The following is a 22,472-nucleotide window of genomic DNA, read 5'->3' as shown; positions in this document are numbered from 1 at the left end:
CTTATTGCTATTATAAACTGGTTACCAACGTAATTAGAGCAGTAAAAATAAATGTTTTGTCATACTGTGGTATACGGTGTGATATACCACAGCTGTCAGCCAATCAGCATTCAGGGCTCGAACCGTCAAGTTTATAATTGATCATATACATTGTGGGCAGTTTGACTTTATTAACAGATCATCAGGGACAGAAAATACAGCACAATTGTTAGGATAGACAAACATCTGTCACAACGAAACACTCCTCCCTCCTTCTCCTCCTCCCCTCCCTCAAATAGTTTGTGCTCCGCATGTGGATCTCAATATACCCCAGACTTCTGCCACCACTAGACTTGGCCAGCACTGCTATCAGAAGCCTAGCCAGTAGCAGAGAGTGCCTCCAGTCTCCTCAGACCAGGGAGAGAGAGAACATCATTACCTGTTCTGTTTAACAGTCCCACAGGGACCTCCTCACAGGAGCAGCTGGGTGCACAGTGAGATGAGATGAGAGTGTAGAGAGGGAGTGTAATGTAGCTTGGGATGTCTGACACCCTACCTGTCTCTGTCCCAGTAGAGATAGCAGGCTGGTTCAAGGCTTCTGTCAGACAATTACAGCCTTGGGTTAAACAGCTGTCAGCAACCATGGTGTGTCACATGACACCCTATACTGTACATAGTGCAGTACTATGTTTGGAATTAAGTTCCCCCTCTCGCCCTCTCCTCTCTGCACCAAGTCATTAAAGTAGAGGGCAGACTTTGATCTAAAGATATCCTCAAATCAATTATCTGATCTCCTGGTGATTAAAAGTGATCTTAAAGGGGACATTGCCTCTTAATAGTCAACTGGAGTAATCTGATCCACTCTGCCATAGTCATGTTAATGATGTGTTTAAATCCTTTTGATCTGCAGTAGATCAACATAGTGAGGGTTGCAGCTGGAACTGCTTCATTTAAAGCCTTAAATTGAGATGATCCGTTTACAGGTTAGATTTTCGTATGTATCAGAGAACCTGTATGGTCTGGGATACTGTGTTGTCTATACCATGCAGAATGTATGGATAACTGTATGTTCTGTAATACTGTGTTATCTATGCTATGCAGTAGGCCTTTGTAATACTGCTATTGTCTCTGCAATATGTATGAGATCAGAGCTACTGAATCACATTATCCTATTTGGTCTCTAGATGATCTGGGTGACTGCAATGCAAACACATTAGGATGTGTTTAAAACCCTGTTCATACAGTGGGATTGAATGGGTTGTAGTTTCTAGTGTTATTATGTGTGGATTAGTGGCGGGCAGTGCCGTTACAGATAAGGGAGGACCATTTTTTTTCATGAATATGGCCTTATTTCTATTACAGCATATTGGATGACTGTCATTCATATTCCGTTCACCCAGTTAAATGTAACAGCGATAGGTTTAGGCTACTACATGATACTCACATTTTCCCTATACACATCATGAGGTTGATACAACCTAGCCTATGAATGAAAGTTTACACGTAGGTGCACACAGGTCGAAAGACAAATTTGATGTGACAGAGAGTGACACATGGACAGACAGTGACATTCAATACCGCCTTGCACACTCTTGCCTGCATCTAGCTGATAGTGGGTGTAATCATTAGTCCAACAGTTGCAAACAAGAGTTTCTATTGGACAAATTCAGGTATGTTTATCCCTGTTTTGTTCCGTTTGCTTCTGTTTAAGAAACGTTTTTCAACAGAATTGGTGGAATGAATACACCCCTGATCACGCGTAAACACAATTCACAGTTTCATAGCAGCCACGTTGTATTCCTTCTCGCATCTACGTTATGCGCTCTCCTCCTTTCACCTCTTCCCTTCCCTTGTGCACAACACATCAGCTGTATGTGACCAGGCGAAAAAACCTTTCCAAGCCAAACCACTACACACAGCCTACATCGTTGTCACCATATTAGCTAAATTAAGCTAATAGAACTAACGCGTTAGTAAACCCGCTACAATCATGCAGTAACTTTACAGTGTACAGTCAGTAAGCAGTTACACCGGCGGGCCCCGGTGGCAATAAATTAGTAAAACCAAAAGCTTACCTTGACTTGGAAGAGTTCTAGTGTTGTGTTGGATAGTCATAGCCAGCTAGCTAACATAGCATCCCTCTGTTTGAGCAGGGTGTTTCAGTAGGCTAAACTAGCTAGCTGCATTTGCTAGCTAAGTAAGTGAAACTGAAAGTGAAAGAAAATGACAATCTCTCTCCCTCTTTATTTCTCTGTTGCTTCTCCTTCATTTAGGAAGAAATGAATTTGTTCAAAACTGTTCAACTATTTTCTTTCTCTCTCTTTGAGTCAACTACTCACCACATTTGATGCACTGCAGAGCTAGCTAGCTGTAGCTTATGCTTTCAGTACTAGATTACTTATCTGATCCTTTGATTGGGTGGACAACATGTCAGTTCATGCTGCAATAGCTCTGATAGGTTGGAGGACGTCCTCCGGAAGTTGTCATAATTACTGTGTAAGTCTATGGAAGGGGGTGAGAACCATGATTCTCCTAGGTTTTGTATTGAAGTCAATGTACTCAGAGGAGGACGGACGCTAGCTGTCCTCCGGCTACACCCTGGTGCTACCCTACAGAGTGCTGTTGAGGCTACTGTAGACCTTTGCAAAATAGTGTGTTTTAATCAATTATTTGGTGACATGATTATATTTAGTATAGTTCTATTTAAAAATGAGAACTTTTTTAATGTTTTAAATTTTAATTAAATTCACACTGGTGTGGACCTGCATCCACACGCACGCACGTGCACACACACACACACACACACTCACTCACTCACTCACACTCTCTCTCTCTCTCTCTCTCTCTCTCTCTCTCTCTCTCTCTCTCTCTCTCTCTCTCTCTCTCTCTCTCTCTCTCTCTCTCTCTCTCTCTCTCTCTCACACACACTCACTCACTCACTCACTCACTCACTCACTCACTCACTCACTCACTCACTCACTCACTCACTCGCTCTCTCTAACCATCTCTCTCCTCTCTGTGTTTCAGTGGTACATGATCTGCATCGTCCATATCTACAACCGCTGGAGGAACAGTGAGATCCGTTGCTATGTCAACGGTCAGCTGGTCTCCTATGGCGACATGGCCTGGCACGTCAACACCAACGATGTGAGAATGCTCCTCATTGCTGGTTGATTGATGCTTGATTGATTGATTGACTGACTCTCCTGTCACTGCTCCTTCCTGTTGTGAGCTCTCTGCAAGGTCGTGTTCAGTAAGGCACACAGGCACATTTTGAACAGTTTTGAAACATTTTTTATTGGACAAGTGGAGCTATTACCTGTTTCACTCCGTTTTCTCCTGTTTTCTTCCCCACTGAACATGGCCGTGGTGGTAGTAATATTTGTGGTTGTGATGGTTATGGCTGTGATATTTGTGGCTGTGATATTTGTGGTTGTGATATTGTGATATTTGTGGTTGTGATGTTTGTGGTTGTGATGTTTGTGGTTGTGATGTTTGTGGCTGCAAGTGCAGCATTTGATCATCGACCACAGTTTGAAATCATCAGACCCAAGATTGTGTCCCAAATGGCACCCTATTCTCTATATGGGCCCTGGTAAAAAGTAGTGGGAATAGGGTGCCATTTGAGATTCGTAAATCCTCTGTGGTGCTCATTGAGTTTCAGCGCTGTGGCAGAGTTTACTCCTGGGAGCAGAGCTGCGTTCTCAAAGCTTCCATTTGAATAACCATTTATCAGGGAGATGTTTGAAGAGAGGAAGGCCGTAGAAGAAGAGACTGGGAGGGAGGACGACAAAGGCTGCTATCTACAGAGTTAGGCATGGATGGGGGTGTGTGTGGTGGATATTATTATAACCCACTTCTACAAGGCAGGGGTTACAGGTACAGGTTTATAAGGACAGACACACACTGGGCTCTGGTCAAAGGTAGTGCGCTAAGTATGGAATAGGGTGCCATTTGGGATGCAGACCTAAGTGTCTGTCAGCCTTCCTTCCTCTCTGAGTGACAATCTATTTGCCCATTCAAAAGCTGTTATCATTTTTTGGGGTCTGTTAATTGCTCTGCTACTCAGCTATCTTTGAAATTGGGATGATGTTTTCCGTCTCCGAGTCTGGATGTGTTAAAGGACATGACCCTATCCTCTCATCTCCGTCTCAGTGTCCGTATAATGGCCCTAACCATTGCCCAGAGCCATATATACACTACCAGTCAAAAGTTTGGACACACCTACTCATTCAAGGGTTTTTCTTTATTTGTACTATTTTCCACATTGTAGAATAATAGTGAAGACATCAAAATTATGAAATAACACATATGGATTCATGTAGTAAACATAAAAGTGTTCAACAAATCAAAGTAGATTTTATATTTGAGAATCTTCAAAGTAGCCACCCTCTGCCTTGATGACAGCTTTGCACACTCTTGGCATTCTCTCAACCAGCTTCACCTGGAATGCTTTTCCAACAGTCTTGAAGGAGTTCCCACATATGCTGAGCACTTGTTGGCTGCTTTTCCTTCACTCTGCGGTCCGACTCATCCCAAACCATCTCAATTGGGTTGAGGTCGGGGGATTGTGGAGGCCATGTCATCTGATGCAGCACTCCATCACTCTCCTTCTTGGTAAAATAGCCCTTACACAGCCTGGAGGTGTGTTTTGGGTCATTGTCCTGTTGAAAACCTAATGATAGTCCCACTAAGCCCAAACCAGATGGGACGGCGTATCACTGTAGAATTCTGTGGTAGCCATGCTGGTTAAGTGTGCCTTGAATTCTAAATAAATCACAGACAGTATCACCAGCAAAGCACCCCCACACCATCACACCTCTTCCTCCATACTTTGCGTTGGGAAATACACATGCGGAGGTCATCCGTTCACCCACACCGCATCTCACAAAGACACGGCGGTTGGAACCAAAATTCTCCAATTTGGACTCCAGACCAAAGGACAAGTTTCCACAGGTCTAATGTCCATTGCTCGTGTTTCTTGGCCCAAGCAGATCTCTTCTTCTTATTGGTGTCCTTTAGTAGTGGTTTCTTTGCAGCAATTTGACCATGAAGGCCTGATTCACACAGTCCCCTCTGAACAGTTGATGTTGAGATGTGTCTGTTACTTGAACTCTGTGAAGCATTTATTTGGGCTGCAATTTCTGAGGCTGGTAACTCTAATGAACTTATCCTCTGCAGCAGAGTTAACTCTGGGTCTCCCATTCCTGCCGCGGTCCTCATGAGAGCCAGTTTCATCATAGCACTTGATGGTTTTTGCAACTGCACTTGAAGAAACTTTCAAAGTTCTTAAAATGTTATGTATTGACTGACCTTCATGTCTTAAAGTAATGATGGACTGTCGTTTCTCTTTTTCTTATTTGAGCTGTTCTTGCCATAATATGGACATGGTATTTTACCAAATAGGGCTATCTTCTGTATACCAACCCTACCTTGTCACAACACAGCTGATTGGCTCAAACGCATTAAGAAGGAAATAAATTCCACAAATTAACTTTTAAGAAGGCACACCTGTTAATTGAAATGCATTCCAGGTGACTACCTCATGAAGCTGGTTGAGAGAATGCCAAGAGTGTGCAAAGCTGTCATCAAGGCAAACTGTGGCTATTTGAAGAATCTCAAATATAAAATATATTTTGATTTGTTTAAAGCTTTTTTGGTTACTACATGATTCCATATGTGTTATTTCATAGTTGTGATGTCTTCACTATTATTCTACAATGTAGAAAATAGTAAAAATAAAGGAATGAGTAGGTGTGTCCAAACTTTTGACTGGTACTGTGCCCCCCCCCATCTCTCTCTCTCTCTCTCTCTATCCTCCCTGTCCTCTCCCGCTACAGAGCTATGATAAATCCCCTGCTCTGTGTGCCCGTTTATTGACCCTCTCCTCTCCCTCTACAGAGTTATGATAAGTGCTTCCTGGGATCGTCGGAGACAGCTGACGCTAACAGGGTGTTCTGTGGTCAGCTGGGGGCCATCTATGTGTTCTCTGAGGCTCTCAACCCAGCTCAGATATTTGCCATTCATCAGCTGGGAGCGAGCTATAAGGTACGCAATGGGCTGACTGAATTAGGTTACTGATAGGTTAGGATAGGATGAATTTTAATGCTACATGCACGCAGCCTCCTACACCTATCAATCTGTGAAATCAATGCTGCTTGCTACAGTTCCCTGTTCCCTGCTACCTGGTGTCTCTATCCGAAGAGCTATGCTTGAATGTATCCTGTGTCCTAACACTATACACTGTATGTACTGTGTTCTGTTCCCTGGCTGCCCCTGAAACTATGATTTGGACTGTTAAGCACACCCCTGCCTACCTGAAAGCTGTGTTGTCGTTGATCCAGTGTGTAGTTTGGAACCATAGTTAGTCATAGCCTGTCTCATCCAGTCTCTGGCCTTAGTCTAGCACCTTGTTTTCCTTGTAATTTTAATGGTTATAATGAATGGTTTTTCATATTAATGGTGATAATGATAGTTGGTTAGTGATTGAGGTGTTTAGAAAAGGCCTCATTATAATCTCAGTTAGTTAGCAGAGTCTCACAGACAGGGCAGTCAAACAAGGTGTAGGAGACACCCACAGACAGGGCAGTCTAACAGGGTATAGGAGACACCCACAGACAGGGCAGTCAAACAAGGTGTAGGAGACACCCACAGACAGGGCAGTCTAACAGGGTATAGGAGACACCCACAGACAGGGCAGTCTAACAAGGTATAGGAGACACCCACAGACAGGGCAGTCTAACAGGGTATAGGAGACACCCACAGACAGGGCAGTCTAACAGGGTATAGGAGACACCCATATATAGGGCAGTCTAACAAGGTATAGGAGACACCCACAGACAGGGCAGTCTAACAGGGTATAGGAGACACCCACAGACAGGGCAGTCTAACAGGGTATAGGAGACACCCACAGACAGGGCAGTCTAACAGGGTATAGGAGACACCCACAGACAGGGCAGTCTAACATGGTATAGGAGACACCCACATACAGGGCAGTCTAACAGGGTATAGGAGACACCCACAGACAGGGCAGTCTAACAGGGTATAGGAGACACCCACAGACAGGGCAGTCTAACAGGGTATAACTAGCGATCCTGGGATCATAATAGTCCCATTGCGTGTCTGGTCTACTGAGCCAGGTCTACTCTGCTTGTTATCTCAGCTATCTACATCTTTTCACGAGAGAGAGGCTCCACGATGGAGAGGCACGTTGAAGGCTTATAGACCCTGCATGGTGCTACAGTCGCCTATGGTGTATCTTTACAGTGAGGTGTAGACTAGACAGTATAGTTGATTTTCTCAGGGAGGCAGAACAACTGAGCTCCATTACTTTGAATGGTTTCAGGGAAGCTCTAGAATTCTGAACTATTTCAGTGTAGGTCTCATCTCTCTCCATCTGAATCATCATGTCTGTAGCTAGAAGAGGGATGTATCTCGCCTCTCAACACTCTTCTATGTCTGTGGCTGTTCATTCATTATTCACTCCTCTGTTGAGAGGACATTCCTGATTTCCTAATTAATAACATTCCAATTGATGATGCGTTGATTGATTAATTGAGCTCCTCTCTCACCTGCCATCCTTAATGGATTAGTTACATTAAGACTGTGAGTGACTCTGTTATCGATCAGCAACATGTTCCATTAATATATGAATATGACTCTACTGCTACTGCTGCTGAGAGTTTAGTAGAGGAATGAGCTGTCATGATACCATACCTTATCACATCTCTCTTCTCTCTCTTCTCCCACTCTCTGTCTGTCGCTATCTCTCTACCTCTCTGCCTATCTCCCTTTCTTTTCTCCCTATCTCCCTCTCTCTGTCTCTCTCCCTCTCTCTACCTCTATCCCTCTCCCTATCTCTGTCTATCTCTCTATTCCTCCCCTCTTTGTAGAGTACATTTAAGTTTAAGTCGGAGAGTGACATCCACCTGGCGGAGCACCATAAGCAGGTCCTGTATGATGGGAAGCTGGCCAGCTCCATCTCCTTCACCTACAACGCCAAGGCTACCGACGCCCAGCTCTGCCTGGAGTCATCGCCCAAGGAGAACGCCTCCATCTTTGTCCACTCACCCCACGCCCTTATGCTACAGGTTCACTACATGTCCTTATAATACACGTACAGATGCCGTCAAATATATTGGCACCCTTGCACTTTACAGTGGAGTGCAATGGAGCAGAATGATCTGTTTTCTCTTTTCAAACCTGTTTGAATGGCTATTTTTACCCAAAAGCTTTTTGAATTTCAACTTATTTTAGAGGAAATAGTGAATCGTGCAAGGGTGCCAATATATTTGACCGCAACTGTAATTCTCACCCCATGTCCTTATAAAACAGGCTAGTCTCGCCTCATGTCCTTTTAATCCACATATAAGGAAGTTACAGTAAACTAACACTGTATTGTTCCCTGGTAGGATGTGAAGGCCATAGTGACCCACTCCATCCACAGTGCCATCCACTCTATAGGAGGAATCCAGGTGCTGTTCCCTCTCTTCTCCCAGCTGGACTACCATCAACCCAACGACCAACACAACTACCAGCACCATGAGACCCAGCTGGACTACCATCAACCCAATGACCAGCAAAACTACCAGAACCATGAGACCAAGCTGGAGACTACCGTCTGGTAAGTATCTGTCCCCCTGTCCCTTTGTCCTGTCTCTGTCCCCGTTCTCCTGTCCCCTTTCCCCTGTTCCTTTTCCCCTATCTGAGGATTACCATCTGGTGAGTACAGGAAGTTTCATCAAGTGAAGGTCTGAGTCTTCTACTATGAGAATGTTGAGAATCAACGTTCGAATTTACCCCTCCCTGCTGATCCTTGTCCTGAAGGTCCAGTGTTGTCCTTGTCAGAGTCCCCCACCGAGCCCTGTTCCAATCAGAGCTCTGCCATAATCCTGATTTAGCTCAGTGACAGAGACCACACTGGGGAGATGCACACACAGCAGCTCTGAGCCAGGCTCTGCTCTGCCTAGGGCCCTCTCTCTGGTGCAGCCAGGGGCTAAGCCTGCTGGGTAGTGTAGTCCCAGCCCTGGGTTAAGCCTGCTGTGTAGTGTTCCAACCCATACCAGCCCAGCCAAGCCAGCTAGTGAACTCTGAGTGACTATAGTGGTTCTGCTGCCTGTTCCAGTGAGTCTACCTCTAAACTAACTGATGGCTCATGTTGGTCCTCAGCATCTTCAGCAGATACTGCAGTGTAATAGATTATGTGTGTGTTCAGAAGGTATCTGAGAGAGGATTTGTGTATATTAGGATACTCCGGGGGGATGAATCTATGGACAGATAGTGTGTCTGATGTAGTTGGGTGAAAATGATGTATAATTATATTGAACTACATTTATCAATCTTACGCCATAATAATTTATATAAATGCTGTTAAGCGTATCCGAAGGATATAGCAAGATAGCGAGTCTTCGTATCACCACACGGAATACTATAATTACGTAGCTGTCTAAGGCAACCCTTATGCAATTAATGATGTTCCGGAAACTATGAGCTAATTATTCACGATCAAAGTTTCAGCATCTATAAATTGAGTTAGTCTTAATGAAGGGATGCAAAGTTGGGACCCAAACATATGCTATGTGTTGTGTAATTAACTCTACAATTTAGGATTGATCAATAATCCTACTAAATTGTGAACGTAAATTAAATTAAACAGTTACTCTATAAACAAGGAATGCATTTACTCAAATCAGATGTATTAGTCACAAATGAATTAACACTCAAAACGATTACAGTGTACATGATATAGAATAAAACAGAGTAAATGTCTACCACAAATAAGACTTATGTCTTTACATGGGTCTTTTAGAATAACCTCTAAAATAAAAAGTATAATCTGTCTGTACACACATGGAGCTTGCAAACAAGGTCTCGATGAACCAAAAGAGACTCCAACCTTGTATCCTTGGAAAAATGGAAACTCATCCTAAATTAACATGTTTTTGCACTTTTCTGGGGGAAAACAAAAGGACGGACATCACACCCGGATTCTAATCTAATTATCAAACTCGTAAATGTCAATGTAACGACAGGACACCAGGAAGCTATCCATCTGATAACAATCAGCCCATCATACAATTCTGACCAGTCTCTCTGAAAAGACATCAACCAGAACACATATTGTACAACAAGACATATCAAACTGTTCAGCTCTTTGAGCTCTTGAAACAATCCAAACATGACAATAAAATACATTCACAAGGTCAGGTCCAGTTTAAATCACTTTCAGCCTTGAGGGCGGCGGAAACCAAACGCCGTCTCCTGTACTTCGTGTGAATGTCCCGGCTGGAGGTGCGAGCAAGGATGTACCTCGCTCTTTGAAATGGTAAAACATGGTTATTTCTCTACATAATGCCATGAATCGTGATTGACCACACGCTGTGCTGGCGCCAGCCAGTTGCAGACGCAGACGCAGTCTGTATCCAGAGTCTAAGGTCATCATCTCTCCCCTCTACACTGGCTCTAGTCCTGCAGAGCTGTGATCTCATCACAGTGTCCTTGTGATGTGTCTGGGCCTGGAGAGAGTCCCTCTGGAGGATGGGAGGAAAGCGGATTAGCGAGTGCCATAGAGAGCCTCTGTCATACTGCAAAGACACGGTCACTCTGCCAGGACAGGCTTTAACTGAGAGACCCACTACAAAGACAGTAACTGACCCCAATGCAGCAGTAAACAGCCCCTCCACTTCTTCTCAGAAGACACCATGTCTTTAGGATTAGAGCCTGATAAAAGGACTAGGAAATGGGCTGGGGCTAGAAGATGGGTTTCGGAGCTGGAGCTAGGAGATGAAGCTGGGGCTAGGAGATGAGGCTCGGTCTAGGAGAGAAGGCTGGGGCTAGGAGAGGCTGGGGCTAGGAGAGAAGTCTGGGGCTAGGAGAGAAGGCTGGGGCTAGTTGAGAAGGCGGGGGCTAGGAGATGAGGCTGGGAGCTGGGGCTGGGAGAGAAGGCTGGGGCTAGGAGAGAAGGCTGGGGCTAGGAGAGAAGGCTGGGGCTAGGAGATGAGACTGGCGCTAGGAGAGAAGGCTGGGGCCAGGAGAAAAGGCTGGGGCTAGGAGATGAGGCTGGGAGCTGGGGCTAGGAGAGAAGGCTGGGGCTAGGAGAGAAGGCTGGGGCTAGGAGATGAGTCTGGTGCTAGGAGAGAAGGCGGGGGCTAGGAGATGCTCGGGCTAGGAGAAAAGGCTGGGGCTTGGAGAAAAGGCTGGGGCTAGGAGAAAAGTCTGGGGCTTGGAGAGAAGGCTGGGGCTAGGAGAGAAGGCTGGGGCTAGGAAATGAGGCTGGGACTAGGAGAGAATGCTGGTGCTAGGAGATGAGGCTGGGAGCTGGGGCTGGGAGAGAAGGCTGGGGCTAGGAGAGAAGGCTGGGGCTTGGAGATGAGGCTGGGAGCTGGGGCTGGGAGAGAAGGCTGGGGCTAGGAGAGAAGGCTGGGGCTAGGAGATGAGGCTGGCGCTAGGAGAGAAGGCTGGGGCTAGGAGAAAAGGCTGGGGCTAGGAGATGAGGCTGGGGCTAGGAGATGAGGCTGGCGCTAGGAGAGAAGGCTGGGGCTAGGAGAAAAGGCTGGGGCTAGGAGATGAGGCTGGGAGCTGGGGCTAGGAGAGAAGGCTGGGGCTAGGAGAGAAGGCTGGGGCTAGGAGAGAAGGCTGGGGCTAGGAGATGAGTCTGGTGCTAGGAGAGAAGGTGGGGGCTAGGAGATGCTTGGGCTAGGAGAAAAGGCTGGGGCTTGGAGAGAAGGCTGGGGCTTGGAGAGAAGGCTGGGTCTTGGAGAGAAGGCTGGGGCTAAGAGATGGAGATGGGGTAGGAGAGAAGACTGTGGCTAGGAGAGAAGGCTGGGGCTAGGAAATGAGGCTGGGAGCTGGGGCTGGGACTAGGAGAGAAGGCAGGGGCTAGGAGAGAAGGCTGGGGCTAGGAAATGAGGCTGGGAGCTGGGGCTGGGACTAGGAGAGAAGGCAGGGGCTAGGAGAGAAGGCTGGGGCTAGGAGATGAGGCTGGGAGCTGGGGCTGGGAGAGAAGGCGGGGGCTAGGAGATGAGGCTGGGAACTGGGGCTGGGAGAGAAGGCTGGGGCTAGGAGAGAAGGCTGGGGCTAGGAGATGAGGCTGGGAGCTGGGGGGGGGTTAGGATCTACAGTCTCCAGCTGATTGCTGACTTCCTCAGAAGATGAAGATGTCTGTCCCTCTGTCTCTCTGCCTATCTCCAATTCTGCTGCTGCCTTATAAAATGTTCCCTTTCTACTACCTGACTGTTAGGATCTCAGAGGAACAGGCAGCCCTAGGACCACCATACTGTATGATGTAATGGTAGTATTAAACAGTAGAGGAGCAGTTTATCTGCATTTTGACACATTTAGCTTTTTATGTGAGCACTCCTGCACACCTCCTGATGTATGTGTGTGTCCGTGTCCTTAAACCTGTGTGTATGTGTGTTGCAGTGCCACCCTCCTGGTGTTCCTGGTTGACCTGTTGAAGAGCTCGGTGGCGATGCAGGAACAGATGCTGGGAGGGAAAGGATTCCTTGTAATCGGGTTTCTGCTGGAGAAGGTAGAAACTCTAACCTAAACCCTATAGCACACTGGAGATAAGGCATGGACTCTTTGTCATCTTCCATAGTTTTTTATGTATTAACTGCTTTGCTGTGATGTTGTGGCTACAGTATATGGGTTTTTAATGATTCAATCAAAATCAATTAAATCAATACATCATACATTGTCTTTACCTCAAATGGCACGCTTTCCCCATATAGTACACTACGTTTTAACAAAGCTACAGGGTTTGGGTTGGCCTAATAGGGCTCTGGTCAAAAGGTAGTGCACTACATAGGGACTAGAGTGCAATTTCAGTTTACCCATTCTTACTTTCTATGGTGTGCCTGGCAACAGCTAATGGCAGTTATTTAAAGAAAGATATCTCCTTTCAACCAATATCGCTTAATATTTTCTTTAGTTCAAAAACCTCTTTACTCCTCACTCTCAGTCAGTGAATATCAGAGGAGGACCAGAAATAGATCCATGGTTCTGAAACAGACAGGGACACAACAGGGCATCAGCCAGTCAGACAGACTCTGTAATGCTGTTTGAAACATGGAGCCCAGTAGCCCTCAGATGGATAAGATCAAACCACAGATAAAATAACATAGCAGAGAGGCACAGAGGTGAGGAAGAGATTTGGAAGAATAATCCACTTTCTGTTTTGAAGGGTATGTAGCCTCACTGCTTCCCCAGCCAGCCGCTGTCAAGGTGTGTCCTAAATGGCATCCTATTCCCTACATGGTGCACTTCTTTTGACCAGAGCCCTATGGGCCATGGTCAAAAGTAGTGCACTTCACTTTTTAAGGAATATGCTGCCTTTTTGGACGCAGACAGACTGTCCTGTAGCATCCTGATATCTATCCACCGGAGTCCAGCAGAGCCCAGAGCTCAGGGCCAGGAACAGGTGGTTGTAACAGGGGCCAGGCGGGGGAAACAGTTTATCCCTCTCTCTCGGTCTCTGTCTCTCTCGCTTTCTCTCCTCTCCCCTCCCTCCAGCTGCCAGCTCTCTCACACTCACACCATCCTGCCATCTGGTTCAGATCTGTTTATACCACAGCTAGAATATTAGGAGAGACTACCTCTACCTGGTCAGGAGACGTGAAAGGAAGACAGACAACAATAATAACAGCAGGACTCCTCTGAGTCTGGATGCTCAGTCAAATGCTCTCAAGCTTTGCTTGTTTGGTGAAATGTCTATACAGTGAGGGAAAAAAGTATTTGATCCCCTGCTGATTTTGTGCGTTTGCCCACTGACAAAGAAATGATCAGTCTATAATTGTAATGGTAGGTTTATTTAAACAGTGAGAGACAGAATAACAACTAAAAAATCCAGAAAAGCGCATTTAAAAAATGTTATAAATTGATTTGCATTTTAATGAGGGAAATAAGTATTTGACCCCCTCTCAATCAGAAAGATTTCTGGCTCCCAGGTGTCTTTTATACTGGTAACGAGCTAAGATTAAGAGCACACTCTTAAAGGGAGTGCTCCTAATCTCAGCATGTTACCTGTATAAAAGACACCTGTCCACAGAAGCAAACAATCAATCAGATTCCAAACTCTCCACCATGGCCAAGACCAAAGAGCTCTCCAAGGATGTCAGGGACATGATTGTAGACCTACACAAGGCTGGAATGGGCTACAAGACCATCGCCAAGCAGCTTGGTGAGAAGGTGACAACAGTTGGTGCGATTATTCGCAAATGGAAGAAACACAAAATAACTGTCAATCTCCCTTGGCCTGGGGCTCCATGCAAGATCTCACCTCGTGGAGTTGCAATGATCATGAGAACGGTGAGGAATCAGCCCAGAACTACACAGGAGGATCTTGTCAATGATCTCAAGGCAGCTGGGACCATTGTCACCAAGAAAACAATTGGTAACACACTACGCCGTGAAGGACTGAAATCCTGCAGCGCCCGCAAGGTCCCCCTGCTCAAGAAAGCACATATACAGGGCCGTCTGAAGTTTGCCAATGAACATCAGAATGATTCAGAGGAGAACTGGGTGAAAGTGTTGTGGTCAGATGAGACCAAAATGGAGCTCTTTGGCATCAACTCTACTCGCCGTGTTTGGAGGAGGAGGAATGCTGCCTATGACCCCAAGAACACCATCCCCACCGTCAAACATGGAGGTGGAAACGTTATGCTTTGGGGGTGTTTTTCTGCTAAGGGGACAGGACAACTTCACCGCATCAAAGGGACGATGGACGGGGCCATGTACCGTCAAATCTTGGGTGAGAACCTCCTTCCCTCTGCCAGGGCATTGAAAATGGGTCGTGGATGGGTATTCCAGCATGACAATGACCCAAAACACACGGCCAAGGCAACAAAGGAGTGGCTCAAGAAGAAGCACATTAAGGTCCTGGAATGGCCTAGCCAGTCTCCAGACCTTAATCCCATAGAAAATCTGTGGAGGGAGCTGAAGGTTCGAGTTGCCAAACGTCAGCCTCGAAACCTTAATGACTTGGAGAAGATCTGCAAAGAGGAGTGGAACAAAATCCCTCCTGAGATGTGTGCAAACCTGGTGGCCAACTACAAGAAACGTCTGACCTCTGTGATTGCCAACAAGGGTTTTGCCACCAAGTACTAAGTCATGTTTTGCAGAGGGGTCAAATACTTATTTCCCTCATTAAAATGCAAATCAATTTATAACATTTTTGACATGCATTTTTCTGGATTTTTTTGTTGTTATTCTGTCTCACTGTTCAAATAAACCTACCATTAAAATTATAGACTGATCATGTCTTTGTCAGTGGGCAAACGTACAAAATCAGCAGGGGATCAAATACTTTTTTCCCTCACTGTACATCCCAGTTGACTACTTCAAAATGGTGAAACTCCTCAATGGCACTGCCCATGCTAAAACGAGCTTTGTGGCAAGTGAACCCTCTATCCAACTCTATGGTTGGCTTATAGTTATATGTTATTGATTGATTGATTGACTGGTTGATTGATTGAGTATCCAGTGGTCTGACCAGTCCCTGTGCCTCCAGTCCTCCAGGGTCCACATCACACGTGCGGTCCTGGAGCAGTTCCTGTCCTTCGCTAAGTACCTGGATGGGTTAACCCACGGAGCACCACTCCTCAAACAGCTCTGTGACCACATCCTGTTCAACGCAGCCATCTGGATACACACCCCCGCCAAGGTAAGCCCTGCGCCCACACCCCCGCCAAGGTAAGGTACATCCCCACACCCCCCGCCAAGGTAGACCTCGTCCCCATAAAGGTGAGCCCCACCCAATCTGGTTCCACTGGGTCCAGGTAGCTCCATGGTAACCCACCTGATTTCTGACTCACTGAAGACTGTTTAGAGCATTACTCACTACTATACCATGATCCATTATGTAACACAACTTATTTTAGGGTCCTGATATTAGTTTATATTTTCTGCTCTGTATTGAAGACTTCACCACTGACTGAGGTTTACTGCCTGCTGTCACAATCAGCTCCTCAACACTGAGAAGTATTGAAATGTTATAGAGTGAAAATACATAAAGAAGTGGCTGAGGCGAAGAAGTGGCTGAGGCGGATCAGAGGAGCTGGGTTGTGTGGAGAATCCCTTCTCCTCACTGGCGCCGCCGCTGGTGGCTCTTATGAATAAATACAGAACAGTTGTGGGGAAATGTCTCAGGAGTTGTGATAGAGAGAGTCTCTGGAGGCCAACCTCAGACCCCCACACACACTCCTCTCACATGGAGCACAGAGAGAGAGGGTCAAACAGAGGTAACAAACTGGGTTAGAGCACTTTTTGATTTTAGAATAAAAGCTGTAGAGAGTGTGTAAGATTATCATCCAGTCTATTGCTAATTACAGAGGCTGTATTAATGAGTGAACAGATCAGAGCGGAGATTGAGAGGGGGAGAGAGAGGAGTGGAGAGGAAATGAGAGGGGAGTGAGGAGAGGAGACTATTATAGTGTGTTCTAATAGAGTGTAATGTGGGGTCAGCCAAAGCAGCCTCTCTCTCTCTCTCTGTTCTACACCTGCAGGGAGGATGATGGGCTCAGCTCAGCTAGGACCTCTTTAATACGGCATTCACTTAATACAACCAGTTCACAGCCTTAATATAATACCTTAAGCAGCCTGGAGTGGGTTATAAAGGATTATACCTGACAGCTATATTTATGTAGAATCACTGGGATTAGGTTAATAGTTTGTGTGTGTGTGTGTGTGTGTGTGTGCGTGCGTGCGCGTGCGTGTACTCTCCCCTCAGGTCCAGCTCTCTCTGTACATGTACCTGTCTGCAGAGTTTATCGGCACGGCAACCATCTACACCACCATCCGTCGTATTGGGACAGTGCTGCAGCTGATGCACAGTCTGAAGTACTACTACTGGACCTGCAACCCTGAGGCCAGCAGTGGCATTACACCTAAAGGACTGGGTAAACACACACACACACACCACACACCACTCACACACCACAGGTCCAGAGATGACAGGCATCTTCTCTCTGTGTAGTAACAGGCTGCCATGAGGCGGCTGTCTGCTGTGTTGGAATTCAAAGTCACCCTGAACTGTCATGTCATCTTCCTCACTCAGCTTTTCTCTCTGAAACTATTCAGAAGTCTCAGAGGGCCAGGTTCTGATACAGGCCTATATGGTTGGAAGCAGTACTGTATATATCCTACAGGTCAGGATAGAACAGTGCTGATAAACCAGGTCTGTCTCTTAAATGGCATCCTATAGGGCTCCGGGCAAAAGTAGTGCCTATGTAAGGAATAGAGTGGAGTTTATTCCACAGAGGAAGTAGATGTGTATTAACTGTGTAATGAACAGTTGATGCAGCAGCTTAGCCTCTATTGATAGAGTTCACATGGTTAATGATTTCTCATGAAGCCCAGCAAACACCATGACCAATAATCAGCAGTAGGCTGGAGAACGTTGCTAGAGCTACAGACCAATTCTATATGAAATATTGAGCAGAGCTACAGTACAGATCTATGTGAAGTAGGATACTGAGTGTGTTTGTCTGTGGTAGGGAGAGTTATATATAGACAGCTGGAACGTTCTGCTGCGTTTCTACTCTGATCTGGGGAAGGGCACTCCTTTGGACACTCTGGGCAGTTTAGTTTTTCTGTTTTTACTGATGTTGATGAATAACAGATATTGTGTTATAGATTGCTTGTTTTGGGTGTTCTTACTAACATCATGGCCTGTTTTGCTTTAATATGTGTTGCAAAAACAGTGAGACAAACAATACTAGTGTATAAGATATTTGGTGGAGCTAGTTGCCATGTTCTGCTTATTGGAGTTAATAGGCATGTTCTGTTTGTTGGAGTTAGTAGCCATGTTCTGTTTGTTGGAGTTAGTAGCCATGTTCTGTTTGTTGGAGTTAGTAGCCATGTTCTGTTGGTTGGAGTTAGTAGCCATGTTCTGTTTGTTGGAGTTAGTAGCCATGTTCTGTTTGTTGGAGTTAGTAGCCATGTTCTGTTTGTTGGAGTTAGTAGCCATGTTCTGTTTGTTGGAGTTAGTAGCCATGTTCTGTTTGTTGGACTTAGTAGTCATGTTCTGTTTGTTGGAGTTAGTAGCCATGTTCTGTTTGTTGGAGTTAGTAGTCATGTTCTGTTTGTTGGAGTTAGTAGCCATGTTCTGTTGGTTGGAGTTAGTAGCCATGTTCTGTTTGTTGGAGTTAGTAGCCATGTTCTGTTTGTTGGACTTAGTAGTCATGTTCTGTTTGTTGGACTTAGTAGCCATGTTCTGTTTGTTGGAGTTAGTAGTCATGTTCTGTTTGTTGGAGTTAGTAGTCATGTTCTGTTTGTTGGAGTTAGTAGCCATGTTCTGTTTGTTGGACTTAGTAGTCATGTTCTGTTTGTTGGAGTTAGTAGTCATGTTCTGTTTGTTGGAGTTAGTAGCCATGTTCTGTTTGTTGGAGTTAGTAGTCATGTTCTGTTTGTTGGAGTTAGTAGCCATGTTCTGTTTGTTGGAGTTAGTAGCCATGTTCTGTTTGTTGGACTTAGTAGTCATGTTCTGTTTGTTGGAGTTAGTAGCCATGTTCTGTTTGTTGGACTTAGTAGTCATGTTCTGTTTGTTGGAGTTAGTAGTCATGTTCTGTTTGTTGGAGTTAGTAGCCATGTTCTGTTTGTTAGAGTTAGTAGGCATGTTCTGTTTGTTGGAGTTAGTATGGATGTTCTGTTTGTTGAAGTTAGTAGCTATGTTGTTTCTTTTCAGTCAGGGTCGTTCAGCAAGACACAGCAGAAAACACAGCTACTACGTCCTAGTAGAGATAACTCTTTGAAAGATCTCGGTGATGAACCTTGTCTGCTGTCTGCTGAGACATCTGTTGGGTGATTTGTGTGTAGAATATAATCCTTATTTGTGAAACAACTGTCTGTTATGTAACAACCAGACTAGTTTCTAGTTAATCTTCCTGGTAATGTGTTCTTTAAATTAATAGAAGTGTAAGTCTGGGCCCTGTTAAAAAGTAGTACACTACAAAGGGAATAGGGTGCCATTTGGGATGCAGACTATGTTTTGCTGATGGTTCTAGAATCCCTGTGGGAGAAATGGAAGAGAGGAACGATATAGTTGGTAAAATACTGAGGACGGTGTCCTCACCAGAACCTGGAGGTTGCCTCTAGATATGGAGAGAGGGAATGGAAGGGAGAGGGAAAGGGAGATAGGGAGAGAACTAGTAGATACTGTAATCAAGTGTTCAATTATAAGAACAAAGAAATGGTGGTTGGAACAAAGCTGCTGCTGCAGGTACACTCTGGCTACATCCCAAATGGCACCCTATTCCCTATATAGTGTACTATGTTTGACCAGGGCCGATATGTCAAAAGTAGTGGACTATGTAGGGAATAGGGTGCCATTTGGGACGGAGCAACACGCTGTCTCTGGAAATGTTGCTGCTGGTTTCTCTGGGCGTCTGTAAATAGAGAGCCATCAAATTAAACCAATGCATCAACCTCTCACACACAGCGACTGCAGTGCAGGCTCAATTTCTCTCAATCCCTAACATGCGCTCGCACACACAGAATCTCTCTCTCTCTCTCTCTCTCTCTCTCTCTCTCTCTCTCTCTCTCTCTCTCTCTCTCTCTCTCTCTCTCTCTCTCTCTCTCTCTCTCTCTCTCTGAGTTATTATGTTAGACACAGTCTGTTGGTCCTGCTCCTCTTATGTAGTCACATCCTTTTAAGTCACATTTCTAATTTCAGGTCTCCACACTCCCAGTGTATTGAACTGATCCATTTGGATAAGAGCCGTAACAATATTGTCTACATTCCAAATGGCACCCTATTCCCTACATAGTGCACTACTTTTGACCAGAGCCCTATGGAGCACTGTAAGGAATAGGGTGCCATTTTGGATGCATCCAATATTGTCTCATCTTGCACAGGGCTGAGAACCTGTGTATCCTCACAGTGAAAACATTGAGTATTGATCAACCCTGTGAAATATTATCCAAAGCTATTACTGCCTGCTTTATCTGAACCAAGCCAAGGGTGAAAGTGAAATTAGTTCAATTTCCTAAGTCTCTATAATAAAATGTGTGTATGAAGCATGCTCTCATGATTGCTTTGGATTAATTACCAGTCCAGTCACATTGACTCACTGTAGCGAGGAGGAGAAAGTGGATTTCTGCGTTAATAACACAAATATAAATCATTTATCAATAAAGTGAACCTTATCTTCCTCTTGCCCAATACCCTCAGGGCAGGTGGACTGAACCAACCAATGAGAGCCTGAGAATCAACCGTCCATTAATGTAATTGGTTGTGATTATGTTCGATTCAGCATATGGATGCAGCTGTGTTTTTAATGATGCTGTTATCTAGCAACCTGTTCTGTCCCTGTACTGTTTTCTCAGACGGCTTTCTATTAATCAGTGTCACAAGGAGCTCAGGGAGCCTGTGTTGAAGAGGATCCATTGATTTCTGAGAGGAAACAGGACAGTCAGATGTTGTGTTAAATTGTGTCTGACAGCAGAGGACTATCCTCACTCTGGGAGACACGTTCTTGTGTGCAAATTTATAGCTCTGTGTTATTGATCTCTCTGTGGCAGCAACCTGTCCACGTATACTATGTATACAAAAGTATGTGGACACCCCTTCAAATGAGTGGATTCGGCTATTTCAGCCACACCCGTTGCTGACAGGTGTAAAATCGAGCACACCGCCATGCAATCTCCATAGACAAACATTGGAAGTAGAATAACCTTACTGAAGAGCTCCGTGACTTTCAACGTGGCACCAGCATAGGATGCCACCTTTCCAACAAGTTAGTGCTTCACATTTCTGCCCTGCTAGAGCTGCCCCGGTCAACTAAGTGCTGTTATTGTGAAATGGACACGTCTAGGAGCCACAAAGGCTACCGCGAAGTGGTAGGCCACACAAGCTCACAGTACGGGGCCACCGAGTGCTGAAGCACGTAGCGCGTAAAAATTGTCTGTCCTCGGTTGCAACACTCACTATTATCTGTCATCTCATATCTGATCAGTCATCTGGCTTGGGCAGTGTTATACAAACAGCACCGTGTTGACTTGTACTACTCTCTGTAGATTTCTGATAGCGATGGTCAACTTCAGACGTGTGTGTGCGTGCGTGCGTATTGATCCCAGTGACTCGGTCTGTATTTGTCCTCAGATGGTCCAAGGCCTACCCAGCAGGAGATCATCTCTCTCAGGGCTTTCATGTTGCTGTTCCTCAAACAACTTATCCTCAAGGTACTGCACACACACACGCACCTCCAAAACAAAAACAGTTTGTTTATTTTCTCCACCAGAGAAAGGCATCATGGGTAATTGCTCTTGAACCATAATGTCCAATCAGCATGCAGGTTCAGGTCCGTCCGTGGTGTTGTGTTCAAATAAATTGCTTAGCTTCAACAACATGGCAGCAGGCTCCATTTCTGCCACAACTACCACCCCCCAGCAGCCTAGGCCTGCAGCCCGAGGCCACTACAGAAATAAGCAGAATTTTAACAATGGAGGGAAAATAAACTGGCTACCAATAAAAAATATCTACCATTCTGAACAGCATCAGCTACACACACACACACACACACACACACACACACACACACACACACACACACACACACACACACACACACACACACAGCTCAAACAGCAATTAACTTCCAATCTGTTCCTGCAGAGAGTCTGGTTCCTCATCAGAAGTGTTTAAGCTTTACATCAAGTATCTGAACAACAGTAGACTGGGGAACAAACACTGAACAATATTATAGTCAACTCACAAACCAGCAGTTGTCAACTAGTTCCAAAATGAAAATGATTATCCATCAACAGCCTAGCTCAGCACTGGCATAGAAACACCGTTCCTAAGTCTATCTCCTGGATACTGGCATACAAACACTGTGGTGTTAGCTACAGTATCTAACAGACCTGCCAGTGATCATTAAGCAACCTGAGGCAGTTTCCATCTGTTTCGCTTACTAGTAGGAATACATCTTTTCTTGAGTCAGTCTGTTTCTGATACTAGTAGGAATACATTGTTTCTTTAGTCAGTGTGAAAACGTGTGTAATTTCTTAGGACCGAGGAGTGAAGGAGGATGAGCTGCAGAGTATCCTGAACTACCTGCTAACCATGCATGAGGTGAGTTTCAAGTCCCCATGGTCCTGTGCTGTAGCGGTAAAGGGTTGCGAGGTCTGTCCATTGATGATGCTCTACTGTATGGTGTTATAATCTCTCTCTCCCTCTCCCTGTCTCTCTTTCTTTTTCCCTCCCCATCTCCCACCCCCCTCTCTCTCTCTCTCTCTCTCTCTCTCTGTCTCTCTCTCATTCCTGTCTCTCTCTCTCTCCCCCCTCAACCCCCCTCTCGCTCTCCCCCATCACACTCTCTCTCCCCCCTCAACATCCCTCTCTCTCCCCCATCACTCTCTCCGCCCCTTCACCCCTCTCTCTAGGATGATAATATCCATGATGTTCTTCAGCTGGTAGTGGCTTTGATGTCAGAACACCCAGCCTCCATGATTCCAGCCTTCGACCAGAGGAACGGCATACGGTACGCAAAACACAC

General features: G+C 45.5%; 1 protein-coding gene across 1 annotated transcript in view; it reads left to right on the top strand.

Moving 5' to 3' along the window:
• LOC311106151 (neurobeachin-like) overlaps positions 1–22,472 on the top strand; it is a gene marked incomplete at both ends in the record, with an annotated part of 290,049 nt that overhangs the window by 80,893 nt on the left and 186,684 nt on the right. Inside the window, 10 exons of the mRNA XM_084148480.1 lie at positions 3,007–3,126; positions 5,881–6,027; positions 7,872–8,069; positions 8,391–8,602; positions 12,400–12,508; positions 15,488–15,640; positions 16,706–16,874; positions 21,077–21,156; positions 21,986–22,048; positions 22,360–22,457. Coding sequence (XP_084004606.1) covers positions 3,007–3,126; positions 5,881–6,027; positions 7,872–8,069; positions 8,391–8,602; positions 12,400–12,508; positions 15,488–15,640; positions 16,706–16,874; positions 21,077–21,156; positions 21,986–22,048; positions 22,360–22,457 — 1,349 coding nt within the window. The remainder of the gene's footprint in view (positions 1–3,006; positions 3,127–5,880; positions 6,028–7,871; positions 8,070–8,390; positions 8,603–12,399; positions 12,509–15,487; positions 15,641–16,705; positions 16,875–21,076; positions 21,157–21,985; positions 22,049–22,359; positions 22,458–22,472) is intronic.

The sequence above is a fragment of the Coregonus lavaretus genome (assembly GCF_964263955.1).
Source record: "Coregonus lavaretus genome assembly, chromosome: 30".
Classification (NCBI taxonomy): domain Eukaryota; kingdom Metazoa; phylum Chordata; class Actinopteri; order Salmoniformes; family Salmonidae; genus Coregonus; species Coregonus lavaretus.
Note: the sequence above shows the minus strand (reverse complement) of the source record. Positions and strands in the feature narration are given on the sequence as shown.